The sequence below is a fragment of the Penicillium waksmanii genome, assembly GCF_028829765.1.
Source record: "Penicillium waksmanii strain IBT 27052 chromosome Unknown utg000004l:1.0-5674109.0:1.0-5678898.0, whole genome shotgun sequence".
Classification (NCBI taxonomy): domain Eukaryota; kingdom Fungi; phylum Ascomycota; class Eurotiomycetes; order Eurotiales; family Aspergillaceae; genus Penicillium; species Penicillium waksmanii.
The window spans coordinates 3,072,516-3,096,176 of NW_026643251.1; the positions used below are offsets into that span (position 1 = coordinate 3,072,516).

Consider the following 23,661-nt stretch of genomic DNA (forward strand, 5'->3'; position numbering starts at 1 on the left):
ACAAGTTGATCGCTGGGTAGGATCTACAAACCCATCTAATTATTTCAGCTCTCATACTTTGTCCTTCGCATGCAGGTGGCATCGGAGTTCTGAAATCTACCCTTATCTACCCCTATCCTATAGGAAAGAAAAGATACCAGAAGGATCTACGTACAGGTGGAGATTTTTTACAGAAGCAGTTACCGTATTAGCCGGACGCATCTCCATGAGCCATCAAGAGGATTCTCGGATAGCAACATTCAATCCACAGTTCATTTCCTCCGTACGATCTAGTAATTACAAAAAACAGCTCTTGAGTATGATCAACGAAATAACCAACGAGGTAAGACAATGTGCACATCGGCCTTACTAATCACAATCGATCGCCAGTGGAGATCATCGATATCGGAATGGGAACTCAATCGAAGCCAGCGGAAGAACGTTTCCACATAGCATTCCTAGCGTCTGAAAGCCGAGCTGCGGGAAATCGAGATCGACATTCAGGAAAGAGCTCACGCAAGCGACATGGAGACTTAGGGACCGGATTTTTCTTTTAATCATTTTGGATTCCTTAATTAGTATTTACTTCTTTCCATAGGCCAGATGCACACTTCACCCTGACCCAATCATACACGCCATGTCATTTTTTTTTCCTATTCTCAGTTTTGAACACAATCCTTTTATTGACACAAGTGACGGCTACACCTGCGGCACCCGTACTGACCCGACACGAGACGGACGCCATTATCAGAAAGTGTCATCTACCTAGTTCAGGGGGGGAATTTTGAAACAGCGGCAGCTGCAGATGTGAACCTGGATCCAAATGCTGTTAGAGAGGCGATTGAGTACGCCACAGCAGCAGGGCGCCTTTCAGTTCAGTTTTTCGCCATAATTGTCGAGTCGCTGACGGCCCATTCGATTCATTGACAGATGGGGTTCCGAGCAATGTTTTCAGCGTCACCAAATCTATCATTGCTATAATTGCTGGGCTAGCATATGATCGGAAACTGCTTGCTCTCGACGATTCGATTGATAAATTTCTTCCAACAGGACCGGGATGGGGCGATCAAGCTCACCGCGCAATTACTATCGAACAACTTCTTACCCAGGCTTCTGGATTTGATGAAGCAGCTTTCTCTGAGAAATACTACAAACGGACTTAATGCTAGTGCTCCACGTAAGGCTCTAGCTCAGCCCCTAAAATACCCACCAGGGTCCAGATTTGAGTACAGCGAAAGGGCATCCGATCTGTTAAGCTTCATCATACAGCGAGCTGTTGGGGAGGATCTTCAGATGTTTACTCAAAAAAATCTTTTTGGTCCAATTCGTATTGTCAATAACGCATTTTTCTGGCTCCGAGATCGGTCTGGAAATACTTACGGAGTTTCTGGCCTTTATATCCAACCTAAAGATCTCGCGAAACTTGGTCTGGTTTTGCAGAACTTTGGTTCTTAGAATGGCCAGCAAGTTCTCTTTTCGGATTAGGTCTCTGTGGTATCGAAATCGAGCCACAAAAATCCTTGCTAGGGTTACTCCTTCTGGACCAACGAAGCGAAACCATGTACAGGCGCGAATCTTCCATTGGCACAGACTTACGATCGTCATTTCATTCGTACCGCTCCCAATGATCTTTATGCAATGGCTGGTGCGGTGCTGCAAAATAACTTCATGATCCCCAGTCTCCGGATGACCATCACTTGGACCGGTATCATGGGCGACTCAGAGCCGAACCTTGCTGCTCTTCTCGACGCCGCCGGAGGCGCAGATCGATTTTATAATTTTTACCGCATCTTGATGCGGGGGTTAGAGATGTGGGGATTGCGGACCCCGGGGCATTCAAAACTGATCCGTTGGATCTAGACATTAACCCAAACAACTATCTTAGTCCCAGTGTCCTTCTGAAAGATATTTCTTCCAGCCGAAAATGCAATGGCACTATGGAAAATCTTCGGGGAGTATTCAACTTGCTAAGAGGTTTGATGGATTAAAGTTTGTCGTTTTGGCTAGAATCTGTGATGGTTTTTGATTGTTGCGGTGAATAGAACGCATCTTGGTAAAGAAAGAAGCAGTACGGCCGTACGAGCCCACTGTAAACAATTCTGTGAAAGGACTGTAATCACTCTTCTCATTTAACAAACTTCATCTAGATATGTGATGGACAATGCGATCACCCACCACGATCAAGCATATGTAATTCCTTTGATGGCGAAGTTCCTTAACAGAAGTTATCGCTAGTCTCACATCTTATGTACATTGTGTTTCTTGGAGACAAATCTTAGGATGATCGCATAGGGAGGTTCTCTATTCACTGCCTTAATTGCCAGTCAGACAGCCGGCCCGGGATGATCACCCAGAGCTAACGTGGAGAAAGCAATTAATGGAAAAGATCAATATGTATGAGTGCTTGCTTACTGTAACACACTGTAACTATTGGTTGTTTATCCATATTTACCTACACACACAATTAACTTTCGTAATGTAATTCCATCAGCCCCTTGATCCAACAGCCCCCAAAATTCTTTGTATCTGCTTCCTTGCTCTTGCAGTTGACGCAAATATGCTATTGTCCAGAATCGCCGAAAGCTCTGCCAACTCCTTCCACCGACCTCCAGCGATTTTCTCAATGCTCTGTGAAATCTGCTTTGCCCGTCCAAGGCGATCAGCTGTTCTCTGTATCTACACATGATTCGTTGCCTATGTTTGCGTGGTGCCGTTCTTGATCCCAAGTACCTGCATATTTATTATGTTAAACCATAATAGTCGTATTCCTCGAGATCTAATCACGGCTTCTTATGGGTAGTCGTCGAATCAGCCTCCAAGATCGGGTTAGTTCCATCGGCTTCAACGACAGGCCGCGAGGCATCGGCCTCTGGGAGAACCTTGCGGGAATCTGCCTCAACTGGACCCAAAAGCCTCGTGGGATTGATCGCGGGGTCGTCTTCCTGATCAATGGCTACCTGCAATGGAAACCTCCAGAAACACAAGCCAAGTCCAAGGTAAGTGCCAGTCGTGAAGAAAAATTGGATAATCTCACGGACAGCGATAGCTATCGTAGATAGTGGAAGGACACTTGCAAGATATGAGTTGATACTCCAAACTGCCCAAAGGCCATTCAGGCTGAGGAAAAGGGATCCCGAAATCACTGCGAAATATTTGAATAGGTCAGAACTTGAAGAGACATAGCTGGAAGCATTATAGAGCTTCGACCACTCCTTAATACTGTTGATATGAATTGAATGCAATTGTTAATATACTAAATTCTGTTCTTTAAGCATCAAGAACTGCCGGTCTATGAATTGAATCCCCAGCTGGGCTCTGTACTAGATCTTTTCGGAAGCAGATAACTATTATAATGGGGAGAGCTACTCAACAGTATTCCAAAGGACACTCTCAAGGGACTTGATTTTCGGGAAATCGGTGGCAAGGCAAAGTTAATAGGAAGATCTCATTCATATCAATTACCCATGGTAGTAGGTACGAGTTGATATCACGGAAGAAGATCCGTCGCCCGGATTTACCTACTGCAGGGGACATCCGACTGCGGGGGATCGGAAGCGTACTTCAGCCCATCCGATGGCCTTTCCCCGGGACCCGACATCAAGCAGCATCCGACGCCTCTCGCCCCAACCCAATCATGCCACCGCGCCATGGCTATGCGGGGTCGCCCTCGAATAAGCATCGATTCGTTGGTCAACGGGCCTGGGGCATTACGGAAACATCTGCTGTCGATCCGTTGATTGCCGCTCAAGCAGCAAAAAATAATCCCGTCGGATCAGGTGCGCGCAATAAGGCGATCCATATATAATCGTTCGTTAGGGACATTCCTCTCGTCGCGAATCTTACACAGCTTATTTTCTAATCTCAAATTCAACACCCCCCATAACTATACTCAACATGGCGACACACCGGTTTGACCCCAACTTCACCGACAATGTCATCGGTGCAATGGGTCCTAAGACTTCACCGCGTCTACGCCAGCTCATGACCGGCCTTATTCAGCATGTTCATGACTTTGCGCGCGAGAACGAGCTTACCGTGGATGAGTGGATGGCTGGTGTGAAGATGCTGAACTGGGCTGGCCAGATGAGTGACGATAAGCGCAATGAGGGGCAACTCGTTTGCGACGTGATCGGACTGGAGTCGTAAGCTATTTCCAGCTTAATATACAACCTGAACAAGTTAAAAAAATGAGTTCCCTGACTGACTTTATTTGCAGTCTCGTTGATGAAATTACATTCAAGCTTGCCGATGAAGCCCCAGATGCGCCCACCGCAACCGCTATTCTGGGCCCGTTCTTCCGCGCCGATACCCCATACCGTGAAAATGGCAGCGACATTGTGGTCACCAAGCCCAAGGACGCCGAGATGACTTTCATGCAAGGCCGTGTTATGGACTTTGAGACTAAGAAGCCCCTCGTCGATGCGACGGTCGAGGTGTGGCAAGCTTCCACAAATGGACTCTACGAGCAACAAGACGACAACCAGGTCGAGTTTAATCTGCGTGGCAAGTTTAAGACCGATGCCGATGGCCGTTATTACTTCTACTGCTTGCGACCGACACCTTATCCTGTCCCCGACGATGGTGAGAATACCCCGAAGGTGCGAGGTTTATCGCATGGAACATGGACTAATTAGTTTTACAGGACCTGCTGGCAAGATGCTCCAGCTGATGGACCGCCACCCCTTCCGCCCTGCTCACATCCACATTCTTGTAAGTTTCTTCTTTAACTCGCTGCCAGCGTCGCGATTTACAGAACTAATTATTGAATAGGCCACCCGCGACGGATACCGCCCTCTAACAACTCAGATCTTCGACCGCAAGGACAAATATCTAGACAATGATTCTGTATTCGCCGTCAAAGACTCCCTGATTGTGGACTTTATCGAGCGCAAGGATGATCCTCAAGCTGGTCTTGAGCTCAACTACGATGTCAAGCTCGTAAAAGACGCATGAACATAGCGCGCATTGCGTTTATTGTGGACTTTTGTAATGTCTATATGAAAGCGTTCTCCATACCTGTTTGGATTAAGATTCTTGAAAATATTATGCCTTTAGCTTCAATTTCGATCCTTTCTCATTTACGTGCATCAAAGCTTGTCTATCGCACAAATCGTAAGATTTCTACTTATTATACTGAGACACCATGCGCAAACTTTGCGATCAATCCGCCGACCTCATCACCAGCCTCAATACAATGCCAATGACCGACTCCCTTCAGTACCTCAAGAGACTTGCTCTGGCTCGAGACATGGTCAAAGATGTGCTGGCATCCCTCCATTGAAGCCGATTTGTCTTCTTCACCTGCAATAAGTAGGAAAGGCGATTGAATAGCGGCATAATCCGATGCCTTCGCAGAGGCAATAGCTCGGCAGAGCGCGGCATATCCCTTAGGGTCCTGACCTGACAGCAACTCCCGAATAAACGCCTTTTGCAGCGCGGTACTGCGAGAGCCAACCGCGGCGAAAGGAATGGTATTAGCCATTGGTTCCATGCCGGCTGTGACGAGTGAGAAAGTTAGTGCCGTCCGCAAGATGTAAGACTATCATAAGATGGGATAATCGGCCTACCTTCCAAGACCGTCTCGGACCTCTTGTTCATCACCTTGACGAGAAGCTCTGATGGGTGTGTCGGTCCAATGGCAACGACACCTTGCACACGATCTGTGTGACGCGACCCAAGTTCTGTCACGACTAATCCGCCCATTGAATGACCGACGACGATCGCTTTTGGGACCCGAAGCGCGTCAAGCACGCCGATGACCTCGTCTGCGATCCCCGGAATCGAAACCGAGTCATTGGTGTAAGGTGACCGGGCGGCGCCATAAGTGTCAACGGTGATGCAGCGGTGCTTCTCTGTAAGGTGAGGGATGACGGGATAATAGTAATTCTGCGAGGATCCCAGACCATGAATGAAGATTATGGTGTGGCCGTTTGCTGGGGCGCCGTCCGGGTGGGAATCGGCATAGTTGAGACGGTGGCTGTTGGCTTGTACGAAAGGCATTTTCGTCTATCTGTCAAGAAAGGCCAGGAACTTGAAGAGCGCTCAAGATGTTCCAAGGTTGATTTGGGTAGAAGGTCAGATCTCCGCGAGAAGGCTGGAGGAAGAGTAAAGTGCCCGGGCGTTGAGTTCGGAAGCTGATCTATAAATTCAAGGGGAGTGTCGTCATTACCGATAAGGCAGACACCGGTTTTCTCTTCGACTTCTTAGCGGCTTCTATTTTCTGTCTGCCCCTTATTTTGCCAAAGAGCATTTTTATCCGTCGGAATTGACTAGTTCTGATAAGCTACAGCTACCCCAAACCCGTCCAGGCGTGAACCCGAATGAGGGGCATTGCATTGCGGCATCCGAGGGCGGGTCCGCCTCTCCCGACCGTCGGCTGGCGCCCGATCTCCAATGCGCTGGGGGGTTCGGGAACCGTTTTGCGCAATGATTTAGAAGACCTGACTATTTCGGATCTCTGGAGAATGAGCATTTTATTAAAATTTACATGGTTTCGGCTTTACGGGTATACATGTTCCTGAAAAGAGAGAGAAAAGGGCATATCAATTTCATGTTTAGCACTGCCCAGAACCCTAAATGCAGTCAAAAAAAGTATAGACAACTGAGGAATAACCAGGCGCATATGATGAGTCTTGGAAATGAGAACCGGCAGGCAACTCTGTAGCCGGGAAGAGAGGCATGTAAAAGAACCAACTCTAGCATTCTTCTATCCGGGCAAATGGCGCAATGGAATGATAATTGTGCTTTCGAAACCAACTACTCATAGATCTCGCAAAATGAATCGCCAGTACCTCGCTCAAAGACTTCTTCCATATAGTCTGCCGTGTCATCCCGAAATGAATCATTAGCCGTAGGAATGGTGTTAATGACTGGTTTGGGACGGTCATTTGAAGGAGGGTGCACGATGATGGCAGGTTTGGATGGCGGATGGTCTCTCGGGCCGAGTTGGATGGAGGGCGGCTCTATCACAGCTTCGGCTGCTTTAAGAATGTCTTCATCATTAAATGCAGAGCAGTCTGAGAATTCATCATCGTCTCGGTCATCATAACATAATGCCAGTGTCTCATTGCTTGTGTCGTTTGTAATAATATCGAGTTTATTCTTCTCTGGAATGCCTGCATCCTGGAGACAATAAAGCTCTCGCTCCAATTCTTCATCCAAGTCGTCAAAAGGGTCCGTATCTCCGTCAGCTTGGTCTCTTCCAAGGTTTGCACCAAGCCCATTAACTTCATCGGGGACCACTGCCATTTCTAGACAGAGTACATCGTTCCCTGACCTTTCGTCTCTTGCACCATGTCCATCGACTTCTTTCGAGGCCGCCGCCTCTGGGGGACGGGGCGGATCATTCTCTGATTCTGCGCCAGGCTCGTCATTTTTAATGACTGCAGCATGATCATCGAAGTTCTCAGGGACGAGTGCCTCTTGTAGACAGGATAATTCATTTTCCAACTCCTCGTCCAAGTCGTCCGGTCCATCTGAGTCTTCCTCCGTATCTCCCGCCACACTATCGATACCGGAACCGGTTGTATCCTGCGCTGGCCGTGCTTCCGGAATGGGCTGGGGTTGTCGAGCAAGGCCTAGGAAGTTCGAAAGCAGCGGTTGACTCGAAGAAACCTTGCGGGCATTGGGATCGGGCAGGCCAAGTCGCTTCCTTTCCCGCTCCTGCTCGTCCTTCTTTTTCTTGTTGGCAACGCGTTTCTTTTCCTTCTCTCGTATACTTTTGGCACGGCGGTCGAGTTCCTCTTCGCGTTCGATCCGTTTGAGTTCGGCGGCCGTGAACCGGAATTGCTTGTTGCTGCGTTGATACCGGCGACGCACGGTGCTGGATTTCTCAATAACGATACGCCGCGGCTCGTCCGGCATGTTGGAGGCAACCGTTCCGGCGACTGCCTACCGATATCCAAGTCATGAGGGACGGGCGTGGGTTCATTGAAGATTGTTGGGTTGGGTGTTGGCTGGCGGGTTTCCGTTTGTTGCTCGCGGGGATACGTTGTGCCGAGATCAACAGACTGCCCGTTTGGGCTGCACTTGCTTTGCTCTACTTTTTGTCCTGCCTCCACACTCGACCTCGCATCTTGAAAACAATTTCTTTCTTTTAAATTAAAGGAAGAAAAGATCTATTGAATATCTTGTGCTAATATTCATCCTTCGAGGCTAATCTAGATCTTGCAGTCGCGAACCGGGTCCCAGCACACAGGCGCATACTCATCCAGCTTCAGACTCGCCATGTCCTCCTCCGACAAGGTGAAATCGAAGACTTGCGAGTTCTCAGCAATACGCGAGTCAGTGACGGACTTGGGCAGGGGAACATATCCCTATTAAAAAGGCATTAGTACCCTACCATTGACACGATGAAATAGCAACACATACCTTCTGCAAGCTCCAGCGAATCAAAATCTGGGCGGGGCTCTTTCCGTGCTTCTTGGACAGCTTCTGGAGAACCGGCTCCTTCATACGAGTACCCTGAACAAGGGGCGAGTACGCCTCGACGATAACATTACGCTTCTGCAGCCACTCGGCGACATCATCACGCGGGCACCAAGGGTGAATCTCATACTGGCCGACGGAAATTTCACCACCACCACCGCCCTTGATATACTCCTCCAATTCTTCCAGCTGCTTGATGCCAAAATTGGAGACACCAATGGAACGGATATGGCCTGCCTTTTGGGCCTCAACCAGGGCGCGCCATGTACCAAGGCGTGCCTCCTTGCCGCCATAGGGCGCGTGAATCAAGACTCTAAGAGAAATGTTAGCATATACGAGGATCGAAAATAAGATGCAAGGCAGAATCTGGCGCACAGGTCGATATAGCCAAGGTTGGCGGCAGCAATGCTCTCTGTGATAGCTTGCTTCGCATTGTCGTAACCCATCATAGTGGTGGGGACCTTGGTCGTGTAGAAAATCTGCGACCGATCAAGTCCGGACTTGCGGATAGCGGCGGCACTTTCGACTTCATTCCGGTAGACCTTGGCGCTGTCGACCTAGCGATGTGGTCAGTTTAGAATTATCCTTGACAATTTTGGGCTGTGCATGTCCACCTACATGATGGTATCCCAGCTCCAGAGCCTTGAGGGTCACTCGCTCAGTAACATCGGGAGGCCTAATCGCATGAGTGTCAGTTGACGTTGAGGGTGAGCCCAAATGGAATATTAGAGACATACGTCTGGTAGACCTAAAGGAGCAAAGCTTGTCAGAATTGAAGCAGGGATATGGAGCTCTGATGTCAAATGTGGGGGTAGTAGCTTACACCGAAACCGACGACGGGGATCTTGTAGCCCGAGACAAGCTTGTAAGTAGACTTGAGAGAGAGGCCGGCCATTCTGAAGCAGATAATGTGCAAGGGAGTACTATTGAACAGAGAGGGGAGAATGAAGAAGCAGAACTTGGAAAGCGTAAAGTGCCACTTTTGACAGCCACGGACCGCGTTGATTGATAATGATACCTAAACCGTCCACTTCACGGACCATTGCGTAATTCCCGCCGGGTCTCGCCTCCATCTGGACCGATCACTGGCTGGTCCATGCCGATGTGGGTTCTTCAGGTGTGCTGGAACCCCATTACTATAGGAATGAATCATGGACTACTCGTAGTTATGTATAGGTATATGTTATGATATTAATATCTCCAGTGCTGGCCCAAGGCTATTAGTAATTTATAGATGGGCTTGCAGCTGCCACAGTTCGTTCTCTCTCAATTGTCATACAACCATTGAATCCAATTTGGGAAAGTGGCACGCGATAGGACCGTCATGGAGGGCAAGGTAAGGTAGGATCGAGACTTTGTTATCGATAAGCCGCGGGGCATTCCATCCCAGGGCATCGGAACTCAACTGGAATGGGTTAGGGTTTAAATTGGAGCAAGTGCACGCATTTTCCCAAAAGAGTTCCCGATGCAAATTTGGTATCCATCAATTGAGCAAAGTGGGAAGTAGATACGACGAGTACGTACATCAAATTTTATATTGAGATTGTCAGTCGTCAGTATGGGTCATCTAGTCAATACTTTAAGTGTGCGTCATCCTACAGTATTCCGTGGTATGTCCACACTAAGTGTATATGGTATATGCTAAAGTTCTAGGTCTGTCGAGCGATTCTTTCACTTAAATGCCTTGAAACTTCTAGTTCTTAGTCGTCTGTGCCACTTGCCATTTACTCAATTGCACATTTAGATATTCAGATATGAACTAATTAGAAAAGACTTGGAACTTGAACTTGAATATATCTGCCAAACGGCCGAGTAGGCGGTCCCGAGTGGCAGTATCAGGCGCGGGGCAGGGACGCGGTCATCAGGGCAGCGCCAGGTATTTATCGAGTTTCATTCATACCTGTCCTCAGCAGGTTACCGCGAACAATTGGTTGAGATCAACTCACTACGACTAGATTGACTGGCTGTTGAGGATCATTACCTCGTTCTTTCTGAGGATCAATCACAAATTCCGCATAGCTCGATCCGCCCGCTACCTTGCATATCTTTCAACACAAGTGGGATCCGCAAAGCCACTTCTCCAATGCGTCTCATCAAGAATAAGATCGAGCATAATGGCTCAGGCACAGTTACCCTGTGCCCCGATGAGCCCGAAGATATGGTATTTCCGACCAATCCTCTACCAGCTACTCCGCCGACAATGTCTAATCAGATTTGATTATAATAGTGGCACGCCTACAACTTGATCCGGCCAAGTGACGTCCTCCGTGCCAGCGCAATTCGCCGCATCACATCAACCCAAGAAACCGGCTCGACTTCCTCCGCACGCGTGCACCTTAGCCTCGAGATTCGCGTCAAAAACTTGGATTTCGACCCAAAAAGCTCGCAGCTCCATGTATCTGGACAAATCATGAACGAAACCGCTCACACTAAGATTGGACAATTCCATACCCTCGACCTGGAGCTGAACCGTAACTTCACACTCGAAAAAGAGGTCGGCGCAAATGGCGAGGGTGTCGGTTGGGATAGTATCGCTGTGGAGATGCTGAAGGATGCCGTGGACGAAGGCGGCAAGCGACGCGCCGAGGCTATTGCTGTCGTTATGCAGGAAGGACTGGCGCACATCTGCTTTATTGGACAATTCCAGACAATAATGAAGCAGAAAGTAGAGATGTCCGTGCCGCGAAAACGGCAGGGCGGCAGTGATCATGATAAGGTGAGTACTGTTGTTGCAATAAAATCATCCCCACAGGAGCCATGGCTAATTTTATGGGCAGGGGATGAACAAGTTCTATCGCGTGACACTAGAAACTCTCCTTCGGCAGATGGACTTTAATACCAGCATAACGTCCGCTTCTAACAACGAATCTGTACGACCAGTCTTACTCGCTTCACCTGGGTTTGTCGCTGCCGGTTTCCAGAAATACATTCAATCTGAGGCTTCTACCACAATGCCTGGTCTCAAGCGATTACTCCCCAGCGTCGTGGTCGTTCACTCCGCCTCTGGCTACTTGAACTCCTTATCAGAGGTTCTGCAATCTCCCGCGGTCAAGAATATGTTATCAGACACTAAGTATGCGCGTGAGACAAGATTGATGGATGATTTTCTGGACCAGCTCCGGAAAGAGACCAACAAAGCGACCTATGGCCCGCGTGAGGTAGAGTCTGCTGTGGACCAAGGCGCTGTCGGGCGCGGTGGCGGTATTCTCATTATGTCCAATCGCTTATTCCGATCCCAAGATGTTGCTGAGCGGAAGCGATGGGTGTCTCTCGTGGATCGAGTACGAGATGTCGAGGGCGGAGAAGTACGAATTCTCAGTTCGGATCATGAGAGTGGGCGACGTCTCGATGGACTTGGCGGCATAGCAGCACTCTTGACATTCCCTATCATCGAAGATGACTTGGATTCCGAGGAAGAAACTTGATATTTAGAGTCAGAATAACGAAATATGAATCATGAATAGAGCTGCCCCTTCGCCAAAAATTACAATCCGAACGGTTATTTTTCATGTCAGTAATAGAACCGGTATTGATCTACTACCATGGGATCCCATAGAACAGACCTTGATGATCCACAATCAATCCTTTGACCGTGGGGTTTCTAGTGCTATTTGCTGTGGATCAGCATGTGCCTGTGGAAATGGTCCAATGTTTTTTTTAGGCACACAGACTATCATGGCCTGATGACCCGATCTTTAGCCCGGGCAGGCCTGGGCAGTTTGACCCGAAGTCATCTACACAGCTGCATTATAAGGATTTGAGGAGGTGGCTGTTTGATGGGGCCAAAACATTCCCCAAGAACCGGAATGTCGGTGCTTGCGAGGGCCGTTAGAACTATTTATAAAGAAGATTGTTGGGTGGGGGAATTCCGAACCTTGAATATCAGCAGGGGCAAATGTGGAGTGAAGAGCACTAGCAAATTAGCGTCGCCTCACTTCTTTTTAGTGGTTACTCGTTCAACTTGACTGCAAAAGGAATAAATATGCTGCGCGCTGTGGTCGGCTCCGGGCGCAACATCGTTGGGGCCAAATGGTAGAATTGGGAAATTGTTCACAACTTGAACCCCAAGGGCTATTGTTCGGATTTAGTGCTTACTACTAGTATGGCCGAGGAATAGTTAGAAATTGCTCGGTATACTTGGCGAATCATTTGTCGCGGCCCGTACGGTGTATCTAAATAACCGATATTGTGTGGCTTCTCTCCGAATTGGTTGATCTTGGGCCGCCCATAGGCGGCCGCCGTACTACCTTAACACTGCGTAAGCACTTAATCAGGGTAAGCGTTACACTATGTACTTGCAGGTGGGGGCCCAACTAGTTACTAAGGGGTTCAAAAGTTTCAAGTTCTAAGTATATCTTCAGCTGAGTCGCAAGTGTTCGCTTCTATGGCTCTGATTTGATTGGAATTGCGCTATTTTCGAAATACAGGTTTTGAGAAAGTGTGTATGTAATATGCAAAAGAATAATAGTAGAGAAATCCACAGGATGCCGAGGCTGCTCATGTGCTCGTGAGATGGGGAATATAGCTGTGATGATGCGAAAATGCTGCCAATGATAACGATGATATAGGGTGTTGATTACTTCGGTGAATTGCGCCGACGTTTTCGAGAAGTAGACGCCGCGGGGGGGTGAACTTGGGGGTTCAGATGTCGTGGAAGGTGACCCTTGCTCCTCTGCTAGATCTTGTTTCGTATTTAAAAGGAATAGTTGTAATTTACATTCCTCGGGTGTATAGCCCTTCGTAGAGCCCAGTTCTTTCATCTAGAGAGCTATGAGACTCAGAAAACCAAATCGATGCAGAAGCTGTAATGCTCACCTTATTTGCAATAAATCTATACTTCTCCTGTTCCCATGATTCATGAGCGCTGGTCAGAAGTTGTATCTAAACAGCAATCAATAGTTAGCACACATTCTTGAATATCTAAATCTACCTATGTCCTCGGAAATGGACTCGTGTAGTATGAGGCTCACGTACTCACTTCGGCATCTTCCCAGCGCGATGTCCGTTCCTTTTTCCGACGTCCGAGTCGCATCTGAAGTCGGGCCTCGGTGGCATCTTTTTCGAAGTGCTCACAAAACATGTCACGAATGACTTTCCACGCATAGCCCTGCTCGCGCAAGCTTTCCACAAAAAGATCTTCTGCCTCTGCTTGCGGGTCACGACGACCGCGACCTGGTGCACGAGGTTTGGGTGGCATGATCGGCGGAGACGGCCGATTGCTCCTACGCTCGCGATCACGCTCCATGCGCTCCATACCCTCTGGGTCTGGGAGAATATTGATTGGGGTATCTCTTGATGGCGTTTTGGAGGGTGTTCGTTTCATACGTTTTGGAGGTGGAGCTCGCGGTGACGCGGCTGGAGTTTGGCCCAGGCCATAGTGCAGGTGGTCAGGAGCATATGCATAGTTGGCGGAGCTTGGCGCAGTTGTTCGAGGATATTCACTTGGAAAGGGTGCGCAAATTCCAAGGCCTTGCGGTTGAACAATTGGGTCGTTGACGTAGCGGTATTCCTGAGGGTGATACTCTTGCGCTCGGTGGCTGGCTATCGGACTTGGGTGGAATGAACTGTCTGGAAGGCTAATTGGCGTGAGGATATTCGGATGTACTATAGGCTCGGAACAATATGGTTGATTTACATCCATAAAGGGTGTTTGAAACGAAGGCTAAAAATATCTTTGATCAGCGAGTCGTTTCAGTGTGGGCAACTATGGCCCCAACCTGGGGTTGGGGCCGGGACCGGTCTCGGTCTCGGTTGACATACTGTATCAACTCCAGTCCATTCAGGACCAAGAGTCTGATAGTACCCCTGCATCTCTTCCCCAGAGCTGGAGATCCCATGGCCTTGACGTAGGGACATGATATTAGGCGTGCAGAAAGTAACTACCATGTATGTAGTAGTAGGTTTATGATTCTGCGGCCCAGGACGCAGTTGATTGGAACAAAATGTTCAGGTGGCAGAAGATGAAACACGAAACAACTCCGTGCAGGAGTAGGCGTACGAAGGCGGCGGTTGGAAGTGTATAGTGGGTGGTGGGTTGCGGAGATGGCGTGTATACAAACACAGGCGTTTAAAAGCGATCAAAATATGGCTATCGTCCACCACAATCCGTTTAGCAACTTGTAACTTTGATCCAAGGTACCATAAGATGAGAATCCTGAAGAGAAACAGAGGGGCAGAAACGAACAAAGATATAGAGTCAATTCCCCTCTTCTCTAGACGCAATATCGAGATATCACAGCCCACGCCGGAATGCCTCGCGAGGCAGGATGAACAAGCAGTTTGGCTTGAAAAACCATAGGCTCAGAACGCACCAGAAGCTGGAATCAGTAACGCTGGCGGACGTGCTGCATCGAAGCGCTCGGGGGGAGGGAAAGTGTAGGCTCGTCGGTAGCCTATATTTAAGCGCCTTCGAAACCAATAGTGCCAGCAGCTCCATATCGATTCCGGCCCCCAAGCTCCATCCAAGCCCCCAAAGAAGGGGTGGGCACAGACTCTGAGTCTGCAGCTTGGAATGATGAATGATCCCAGGCCCACACCGTCCTTGTTCAGCAGTGTCCGAAATCATCATGACAGCCTGACGAGAAGTAGGGGCCGACGACCAAGAAGGGTGGAGCAAGCAGGCCAACAGATCCACATTGCCGGGCCCCAGAAGGAAGCACCCGGGAGAGTGGAGTGGGATCTTTAGGGCCAAATTGACAGCTTCTGATTAGCGCTGCTAGAGCCCCTCCGAGGGATTAATAATGATAATAATCGATTCTGGGTTGGCGATGCACAGGTATGCGGTTCGAGAGATTCCGGATCTTCGCTGGGGCAGCAGAACAGGATCATCAAACCCATTGGCCCCCTCGTTTATCTTCGATTTTCTGGTTTCTTTCTTCTTTCTCCGATACATACTTATCCTTCTCCGCTTTTAATTTCTGGTTTCCCATTCGTGCTCGCTTGATTCACCGCCGCTTCTGCACAATCCCAGTCCAAACCGATGCAGCCTTGCGATAAAGTTGTTTCAAAGAGATTCACTCTCCCCATTAACATGTCATTTTTAGTAGAGGATCACACAGCCACGGTATGTATATTTTAAATTTCAAGGCCTACCGAGGAGACTCTAGAAGATTTGTCATATACGAGAGTCAATGGCTGAGAGCGGCTAGAGTGGTCAAAGTCAAAAGACCATGGGAAATCCCCCCCCCCCCCCCGGCCCGGAGTGCTTGGAGTGATCCATGCATCCATCCATCCTCATTTTCCAGCCCAGACTTCCTCAGCGGCTCTTGACTGGTTCGGAAACACATCCTGGTCTGGTGAGGCTGAAAGCAACAACTGCTGTACCCGCGCGCAGTGCCTTGGTGGCTTGTATCGGGGGATTCAGGACCGCTGGTTAAGCGCTGGCAGGGATTCTCCCCCACCACATCTTTCACCATGCATTCTCCCTGCGACAAGAAATCTTCTTCTGGTGTCTCGCCAATCAACATGGAGAACACAGCCATTTTCAATCACAAGGCGAAATCCGATTTCCAGTTTAGTGACGGGCTACCACCTTAAAATGTACGAGTAGCCTGTAGAATAGGCCCGTCACTTCATCGGCCTTTGTGTCCCCACATCGCGTCGATGAACGGACCATGCTTTGTCCTACGTGGACATGTCAATTTCCATAATCTAAGCGCCCCCGAAGTCTCTTGGTCTGGGGATGTCTAGTAGTATGTGCTCATCACGTCGCCCCTGGACTAGATCGATCAAAGAATGATAGAACAAAAAGAACTTCAAGGGTGATGGGAAGCGAACTCCCACGCTCCCTGGACGATCTCGGTATATCTCCGGAGATTTCGAAAACTGCCTCGCCTGTGAAACAGAATGGGCGTCATAACGCGGGGGCGAACCCATTAGTTGGCACCGAATATGAGGGAAAAGATGCGGGCTGGGGTCCGATAATATGAATGGAATGACCGATGCACAGTCAAGTTTCCCCGTAAATCACCTAGCTTGGCTGAGCAATTGGGGCCAAAAGAAATCATACGAGCTAATCAATACCATCATCCCGAGTCCAACGGCGCAGTCCAACAGTGGAGATCTTGAATATTCAGAGTGATATTGGGGCCATAGAAAAAGAAACACCGAAATACTGGCTAATATGACATACTCAACGCGTTCCAAGGTTCAGGGTGGGTCGCGGCCCCTTCCGTACTAGATACGATCGCTCCAGAAATGAATACGGAAGCCAGATAGTGGAAAATAGAAACATTGCACATGAACAAAGATGCGTCGATCTCATTTTCTAGGCAGTTCCGTGTCAGAAGGCTGCAAATCATGAGCATGAACGATCAACGACCTTGGCGAGCATCTGGAACGAGGTCATCTTCATCCGAGAATCCTTCTAGACCATCGTCATGATCGTGCCCGTGATTTTCCAAGGTGTCATCGGCCGCCACAGAGATACCGCGCGCGCCCCATCTGTTGGTGTTGGGCTGACCGTCTCCTTCCGTCTCCTCTTCCCGGAGATATTGCTCCTCATCGGTCGACGTGCGCCGAGCACGGAAATTGACCACACGGTTGACTATCCAGCTCTTGTTATAGTCATCCGAGTCCACCACACCACCATTGCGGAGTTTCACGCGCTGGCGTGAATAATACACCCAGGCGAAGTCGACATAGAAAGCGGTTTGAATGATACCAAAGGTCAATGCAATGGGATCCCAGTGCTTCTCGGAGCCGAATCCACGCACCATCCAGTTGAGAATATAGAGTGCTCGATAAGATCCCAGGCACGCAAGATAGTAGGAGTCGATCACGGTGGGAACCGTAGTTTGGCGCAGAAGAAGGAGCTGCGGCAGAACACATACCGATTCAAGAACAATCGAGAATGCCCAGAATAACTATCAATCGGTCAATAATGTGCTCGACACGGTACATTTAAGCTCGCGGGGACGTCTCCACTTACCTCGCTCAGCCAGAAAGAAGGAAATCCCCGGTACGTAATGGCGATAGCAATTGGAGCAATGACCACCGAGCCAATTACCGACCATATACCGAGCTTCCAAGCACGTTCTCTCTCTCTTGTCCGTGGATAGACCCGCATCATCAGGAAAATGAGATAGGAAGAGGAGGCAAGGAACACAAGCTTGAAAGGGGTGTTCCAAAGTACCCCGGCTCCATAGTAGCTGAACGACCATGAGTAGCTCGAAAACAAGTCCAAATAGCGTGTGAAAAAGACGAGGGCATAAAGCAACTGCGTGAGGAGCGAAACGCCTAGAGAGAACAAGGTCTTGAGTCAGCGGATCATGTTATCGGACGGAATCATGAAAGGGCCATATCCCCTACCCTCAGCACTCTTATTCCTATGAATTGCCCATACCAGTACACAGACAGATGCAAGATGCGAGATGTCGGCGATGACACGGAATACGTTGAATACTGCCATGGCGCGGAAGGGATGGCTGGGTGCGGGGAGAGAGGTGTTCGAGTTCGATCAAAGGAGATCACTTCTGGAAGAAGCCCGGATTGACTCTGTTCCGGGTATTCAGCGGTAGCTGTTAGGTCGAGGTCACAGTCCTGCTGGTCCCGATCCTTCCAGGTTTGCAAACCACAGCAGTTGACGTGGAGGAAGCTCCCAGTCATCACGGGAGCTTCACGCTATCGGCGCCGTAGAGCTCGGGCCGCGTGTCCTCACGTGAGACTTGACGTCAGCGTCGACACCCGACACCTCAGGTGTTTAATATCTTGCAGATGCAGAAACGTACAAGCGAGTGTCATGTTCTACATAAAGCTTTCTACATTAAAATAATATTCGAATGAGGGTACTAAAAATAAGGCCAGGCTAAGCAATGTGGCACGATACTCTTCGTGGTGAGAACTCATCTAGTTGGAACTAGTTTGTTTTGGGAAGAACGCGACATAAACAGAGCCGCCCTTTTTGACGGCGGCTGGAAAATATACTTATCATCATGTCGTTCAAATTTCCAAGAATATATAAACAAATTTTCTTCTCACTCTTCTGATTACTTTTATATCTCCCATCCAATTTACAATATCATGCCACTCGAGAATATACCCATGTCGACCCCAAACAAGATGGACATTCGCAAAATGGGCCTACCGCAGAGCGCCGGCTTTATTAAGAGTGTCTACTACGAACTCGAAAATGGAACCTTCTCTGAGTGCTTTGACTATGACCATGGTGGAAAGGAATACCAATGCCCGTCAAGTATAATCAGTGATCTTTTATTCGCCGAGTACGAATTTCGGGCGATTACTCAACTCAAAGAGGGCTACATGGAATTAAAGTCAACCAAAAACATGGAGCTCCCCAGCTTGGAAAACATTGACGTTGAGGATGTTTTACGCGAAGCAAATCTCTCTGTGAAAGTACTTGCCCTACCTTCGACTCCGAGACAGATCTACATGACTATCCGAAAGGATAAAAAGTGGTATCTCCGGACCACACTTAAGAGCCAATGTGCCGAGACTGGTGGCTGCTGTGGTCAGGAATGCAACTACTGTGAAAAGCGACTAAATACGTTGCTACACTCGGATATGAACGGACATTGCTTGCGGGCCTGTCCTTGCTGTATGAAAGGAAAGAGGTTCTATCCGAAAGCCAACGAGGAGGCCATTATTGGAAAACAGTATAAGGATGCCCTGGAGAGTGACCATCCGGCCTTTCTCATGTATATGGCGGATGCCTACTTTTCAAAGCTACATGAAAGGCTAACACCAAATGACGAACCTCCTACCTCCAATCCCCCACCATACTCGGCAACACGTTCTCAAAGACCCAAATGGTCCTCTACTAGTAGCCTTCAAAGGCATAAGTCAAACAAATAACTTGTGGCCTGAGCCTCAGCCCACCCGGGATCATTTACCGTATTTACGCGATACCTCTACATACCAAAAGTCAAGGTCCCCGGGGACTCTCAGTGACGATGCTATCAGGATATCGGTCCGACTAATATGTGGGGTGGCATTAGCTAATAGACAGTATATGCCGACACGTTCCACAGCAGGGTTGGTTATTTCTATGCTCGGATAATTATTTTACGGCATAAGTGAAACTGAAGTACTCTTGGAGCTGCGTACCTACGCAGTCCCATCTTGGGTGGCCATGCTCAAAGTTGAAGGATGAACTACAACCGCTATGGAGACTGCCTGGTTCTTGATCGCTTATTTGTGGCTGGCATCTGTAAATTATCTCATAATAAGCAATCTTGTTTAATATAAAAATACCATGGGAAATATCTATTATCTTGCTACTTATTTATCTATCTCCCTCCGCTTATCATCAACTTCTAGCACAATAAGGACGGCTGTGGTATTTTTGTTCCTCTGTCAGCTTTGGAACTAGTACTACCAATCAAAGCCGAGGTCTAAACCAAGCATGGACCGGACAGTAGCTCCGGCCATTTAGAGCTAGCTAGCTATGTCCTATTTTCCTCAATGAGCAGCAAGTGGCGATAATTAAGTAGTGTTACCAACGTGGTAAAAGAAAGCTAGTGAAATGCAAAGGTAGATATATGGAAGTAGATGCCAGTATTCTTTACCAAGGCGATAAACCGAACCTAGTATATCTACAATAGAGATTCATAGGCCAATATCTCGATCAATATCTAAGCTATAGGTAAATGATACAGTCCATCGATATTTGCATAGAGACAACACGGATCTAGGCGTAGCAAATATTTTGTGCTAGTATACACGTCAACTTTCTGCAAGGTGATGAAACCCAGTGGAGGGCTTGGTAACCACGCGAGGCATCTCCAGGATGACGCAGTCAGAATCAAATTATGATATAACGGCCGGCCGAGGTTCTACCCTGGTTAACGAGCACATGATCCGACGGTATCTGAATTGATTGATAAGATGACCTCTGATTCGGTCGTGGCATCAACAACGACAAGAGGAGTTGAAATCACTTCGTGATCTCCTCCAAAGGGTTTTATAATAAACGGGCCCCATCAATCCTCATCATGATGTAAAAGAAAGCCACCTAATGTTGAGAAAACGCACGATCCCGGGTCGGCAATACATGACTGCAGTGCGGCGCCTCCGACCCAGACCGTTCATTGGTACAATCATCGAAGAATATTGCTTTGACAGGCCCGCATTGCTCCTTCTTTCGCTCACGCTGGTCTCCTTGAGCACCACGTATGCTGCCATTTTTGGCTATCTACAATTGACGGGGGATCTCCGTTTAAGCATCCATGTTTCAAGCTGCTACCCATTACCATGGAACCCCGTTCTCCCCGGGGAAGAGGGGCCGCCTGAAACACGGGAGAGGGTCAGCACCTCCCCAAACAAGCGATCGCGTCCAGCAGCGAGCAGCAGGATAGAGGGGAAATGGAGAGGGGAGCAGAGAGTGGCTGCACACGAAACCGACCTGTGGCTTGAACTAGCCCGCCAAGACTCGGGTTGGACGGGGACAGACTTCAAGAGGTCGAAATCCGGAGCAGACATGCTTGCGGCTCGCGCTTCCAGATCATTGGATGCCTTTGCAATAGAACGCCCGGGGCGTTGCTGGATCTTTGTTACCATCCTGGTACGGATTGTGAGAGTTCGCCGGGTCACCGGATTCTGGAACAGGCCACTCGCGTGTGTCTTCGGCCCAAATGTCTCATGGAAGCTGCCGGACGTGGGCCATCATGCTTCTGCAGAGTGCTCATCGGCCGAATTAGAGGGCAGCACAAGCACATCAGTGGGAAGGCCCCTGCCCGGGACATCTGTTCCTAGGCCAAGTGACGAACGGTGGGTGGAATGCACCGGAGGTCTAGCAGGCAAGCAGCAGATTTGCAGGTCCTTTTTTTAGGGGAGAGAGGGAGGACAATAGGTTCCTCAAGAGATTGAAGTTGGCCCATTTCCCGATTGGGTCGGTGGATGAAGGGGAATCATGTATACTAGGAGCAGCATCGAGGGGGCAAGTCTAGAAGAGGAGTTACAGGGTCTAGACCCAAGGCCTTCTTCTTTTCTAGCCCCCCTCCACTTTTTGACCCATTTCTTGAGTCCCCATAACAAAATCCCAATTACCTAGGTAACCTAGAAGAATATACTAAATACTTAAACAGAATGTCATGTTTCCTCGGGGAGAGAGGGGGGGTAACCTATAAACTGTAGTAAAACATAATGCTAAAGGTAATGCTAAAGGTAATACTAAAGACCAAAGTAAGATAGAAATAAGCTATCATATTTGATATAAAATAAAAAATGAAAAATGAAAACAACCCAAACCAAATCAAACCAAATTAACATCATAATACTAGAGAGAGAGAGAAAGGGAGGGAGGGAGAGGGGAGGGGGGGCGCTAGTCAACACATTAGGAAGGTTGGACTTTTGGGCTTGTTGTGATATGAGGTGACTCCATCCCCGCTCACCTTCCTCTCTTCCTTCTCCTCCTTCGCTTCTCTCTCTTCTCTCTTCCTGTGATCTCCTTTCCCTTCACTTCCACCTTTCTCTCCCCCCCCCCCCTTCCCCTCTCCCTTTCCCCTCACGCCACATCCACTTGTTCCCTTTGTTCTCCCTCCTCTCCAGCCTCATGTTCTCCCCGTACACGGAGGAATTCGAGGTTCCCGATTCGACGCTTCGACCATGCGATTTTGATCTGTGAGCTCCCCCCCCCTCCCCCCTACCACCCAGCCCGGTCCAACCCCATCACACCTATACAATAAATCCCACCCAAAAGAATAAAACACAACCCCCCCCCATTTGTCTTCTTTCACCTCCCCTGGATACAGAGCTAAACGCTCCGGTCGGCGCTACCGAAACTCTTTGTTCTCTGTTTCCCTTGTCCGATCCGGTTCTGCCTGGGATGCGCCTGTGTCATTTTTAGTGTAACGAGGCCTGTCTTCCCAGAAGTCAACCCCCTCCAAGGCGCGCCTATAGCAGACCTGCTAATCCCCGACGCGGCCTTTGTGTTTGAACAGATGAATCGACACCGCATGATTGAGAACTGCGTGTGTCTTTCACCATGTCGTAAGTCCCTCGTCTCTGTGATCTCTGCTCCGCAGGAGAGAGACCTGGGCTGGACTGCCACTGGGTCGCGTTCTGCGTTTCCTTCTTATATTCTTTCTTGTTCTTGCTCGTCGTCTCTGGCTTGCTGCTCGGCTCGTTGCTGATAACTGATCGCGTCGATCGGAATAGCTCCCCTCCGACTTCCAAGCGGATTAAGACCTCGGCTACAACCAGCGCGCCGCCACATCTCCTCGCCCAACAACAACTTCACCCCTTCCACCACCGCGTACAGGGATTTGAAGGCATCCCAATCCCTACCGCTCCGATTCCCCAACAACAGCAGCAACCGCAACCGCAGCAACAACAATCAACATCGCGCAAACGTCCCCCCTCCCCCATTCCCGGTTCATCCACCATGATGGCCGCGTCAATGAACCCGGCGGGGGGCACGATGGAGGGTGATCCTGGCGCTATGCCTCCTCCAGTGGAATCAACACCTAAGAAGAAAGGCCGCACGAATACCCCATGGACCGCAGAGGAGGAGCAACGATTGAAAACGATGCGCGACGCGGGTCGCAGTTGGAGCGAGATCGCCAAGGTGCGCGCATTTCGTCCGAACGCTATATTGCGCGAATTTCCTGGCTAACTTGCGTCGGATGACGCGTCACAGACTTTCCCTACGCGAACTGAGGGCAGTGTAAAGAAGCACTGGTATAAGGTGTGTACTGATAGTCCTTGGCTGTTGATTTGACATTTACTAACGCCACGTGCCACAGGATATGCATTACGCCGAATTCGCTGAGGATGAGGTATCATTTTCTCCCTCCCCACCTTTAGGCTATATATACCTTTTTTTGCTGTTTCGCGAATAGCTAACTAAATTACCACAGTCTATAAAACTTCGCGAAGCAATCAAGGATTACGAAGCGAACAAATGGAAGGTCATCGGGCAGAAAGTTGGCAAGCCGGCCAAGGTGCGTTACAATCTGAAAAAAAAAATGAAAAAATCCCATACTCGCTCTGATCAAGACTGACTCTTTTTGGCTATTAGGCTTGTGAACAATATGCCAAGGAGCACTTCAAGAACCTCTAATATTAGAGGGTCCGATGACCATTGATGAAGTGATGATTTGTTTCTAAGCATCTTTTACGAATTTGGCATTCTCCCGGATTCTGCAATTCCACAGCGATGCAAGGTTCATCAATGGCCACTGGAAGCCATTGATTTTACAAGGCAGATGGAGTTGGTGATCTGGTCTCTTTTTGGTGATTTTACTTATTCTTCTGATTGGGTTTTTTTGTTGTGGTGAGCGTCTGATACGCGTATTT

General features: G+C 48.8%; 11 protein-coding genes across 11 annotated transcripts; 5 read left to right on the forward strand and 6 right to left on the reverse strand.

Annotated features, from left to right (window-relative positions):
• Positions 1–1,617: 1,617 nt before the first annotated feature.
• Positions 1,618–1,839, forward strand: N7481_003951 (beta-lactamase/transpeptidase-like protein; the record flags this gene model as incomplete). Its single annotated transcript, XM_057263170.1, has 1 exon — positions 1,618–1,839. One exon carries the CDS (start codon positions 1,618–1,620, stop codon positions 1,837–1,839), a length of 222 nt encoding a protein of 73 aa, XP_057124831.1.
• Positions 1,840–2,759: 920 nt separating this feature from the next.
• N7481_003952 (uncharacterized protein) lies at positions 2,760–3,445 on the reverse strand (the record flags this gene model as incomplete). The annotated part of the gene is made up of 2 exons (XM_057263171.1): positions 2,760–3,121; positions 3,442–3,445. The coding sequence occupies 2 exons, from the start codon at positions 3,443–3,445 to the stop codon at positions 2,760–2,762; spliced, it is 366 nt and encodes a 121-aa protein (XP_057124832.1).
• A 428-nt stretch (positions 3,446–3,873) lies between these two features.
• N7481_003953 (intradiol ring-cleavage dioxygenase) lies at positions 3,874–4,932 on the forward strand (the record flags this gene model as incomplete). The annotated part of the gene is made up of 4 exons (XM_057263172.1): positions 3,874–4,121; positions 4,196–4,560; positions 4,622–4,689; positions 4,750–4,932. 4 exons carry the CDS (start codon positions 3,874–3,876, stop codon positions 4,930–4,932), a joined length of 864 nt encoding a protein of 287 aa, XP_057124833.1.
• Positions 4,933–5,107: 175 nt separating this feature from the next.
• N7481_003954 (alpha/beta fold hydrolase) lies at positions 5,108–5,979 on the reverse strand (the record flags this gene model as incomplete). Its single annotated transcript, XM_057263173.1, has 2 exons — positions 5,108–5,475; positions 5,547–5,979. The coding sequence occupies 2 exons, from the start codon at positions 5,977–5,979 to the stop codon at positions 5,108–5,110; spliced, it is 801 nt and encodes a 266-aa protein (XP_057124834.1).
• A 756-nt stretch (positions 5,980–6,735) lies between these two features.
• On the reverse strand, positions 6,736–7,842 carry N7481_003955 (uncharacterized protein; the record flags this gene model as incomplete). The annotated part of the gene is made up of 1 exon (XM_057263174.1): positions 6,736–7,842. The coding sequence occupies one exon, from the start codon at positions 7,840–7,842 to the stop codon at positions 6,736–6,738; it is 1,107 nt and encodes a 368-aa protein (XP_057124835.1).
• A 296-nt stretch (positions 7,843–8,138) lies between these two features.
• On the reverse strand, positions 8,139–9,301 carry N7481_003956 (aldo/keto reductase family protein; the record flags this gene model as incomplete). The annotated part of the gene is made up of 4 exons (XM_057263175.1): positions 8,139–8,294; positions 8,350–8,719; positions 8,782–8,963; positions 9,230–9,301. The coding sequence occupies 4 exons, from the start codon at positions 9,299–9,301 to the stop codon at positions 8,139–8,141; spliced, it is 780 nt and encodes a 259-aa protein (XP_057124836.1).
• A 1,188-nt stretch (positions 9,302–10,489) lies between these two features.
• On the forward strand, positions 10,490–11,831 carry N7481_003957 (putative translation factor pelota; the record flags this gene model as incomplete). Its single annotated transcript, XM_057263176.1, has 3 exons — positions 10,490–10,567; positions 10,634–11,122; positions 11,184–11,831. 3 exons carry the CDS (start codon positions 10,490–10,492, stop codon positions 11,829–11,831), a joined length of 1,215 nt encoding a protein of 404 aa, XP_057124837.1.
• A 1,155-nt stretch (positions 11,832–12,986) lies between these two features.
• Positions 12,987–14,292, reverse strand: N7481_003958 (uncharacterized protein; the record flags this gene model as incomplete). The annotated part of the gene is made up of 4 exons (XM_057263177.1): positions 12,987–13,166; positions 13,222–13,287; positions 13,385–14,068; positions 14,167–14,292. Coding segments are annotated over 4 exons (1,056 nt in total), but the record flags the coding sequence as incomplete, so codon positions are not given.
• A 2,426-nt stretch (positions 14,293–16,718) lies between these two features.
• Positions 16,719–18,012, reverse strand: N7481_003959 (ER lumen protein-retaining receptor; the record flags this gene model as incomplete). The annotated part of the gene is made up of 3 exons (XM_057263178.1): positions 16,719–17,270; positions 17,336–17,573; positions 17,750–18,012. 3 exons carry the CDS (start codon positions 18,010–18,012, stop codon positions 16,719–16,721), a joined length of 1,053 nt encoding a protein of 350 aa, XP_057124839.1.
• A 453-nt stretch (positions 18,013–18,465) lies between these two features.
• On the forward strand, positions 18,466–19,218 carry N7481_003960 (uncharacterized protein; the record flags this gene model as incomplete). The annotated part of the gene is made up of 1 exon (XM_057263179.1): positions 18,466–19,218. One exon carries the CDS (start codon positions 18,466–18,468, stop codon positions 19,216–19,218), a length of 753 nt encoding a protein of 250 aa, XP_057124840.1.
• A 3,130-nt stretch (positions 19,219–22,348) lies between these two features.
• N7481_003961 (SANT/Myb-like DNA-binding domain-containing protein) lies at positions 22,349–23,425 on the forward strand (the record flags this gene model as incomplete). Its single annotated transcript, XM_057263180.1, has 6 exons — positions 22,349–22,353; positions 22,522–22,930; positions 23,003–23,050; positions 23,109–23,141; positions 23,223–23,306; positions 23,384–23,425. The coding sequence occupies 6 exons, from the start codon at positions 22,349–22,351 to the stop codon at positions 23,423–23,425; spliced, it is 621 nt and encodes a 206-aa protein (XP_057124841.1).
• Between the last annotated feature and the right edge of the window lie 236 nt (positions 23,426–23,661).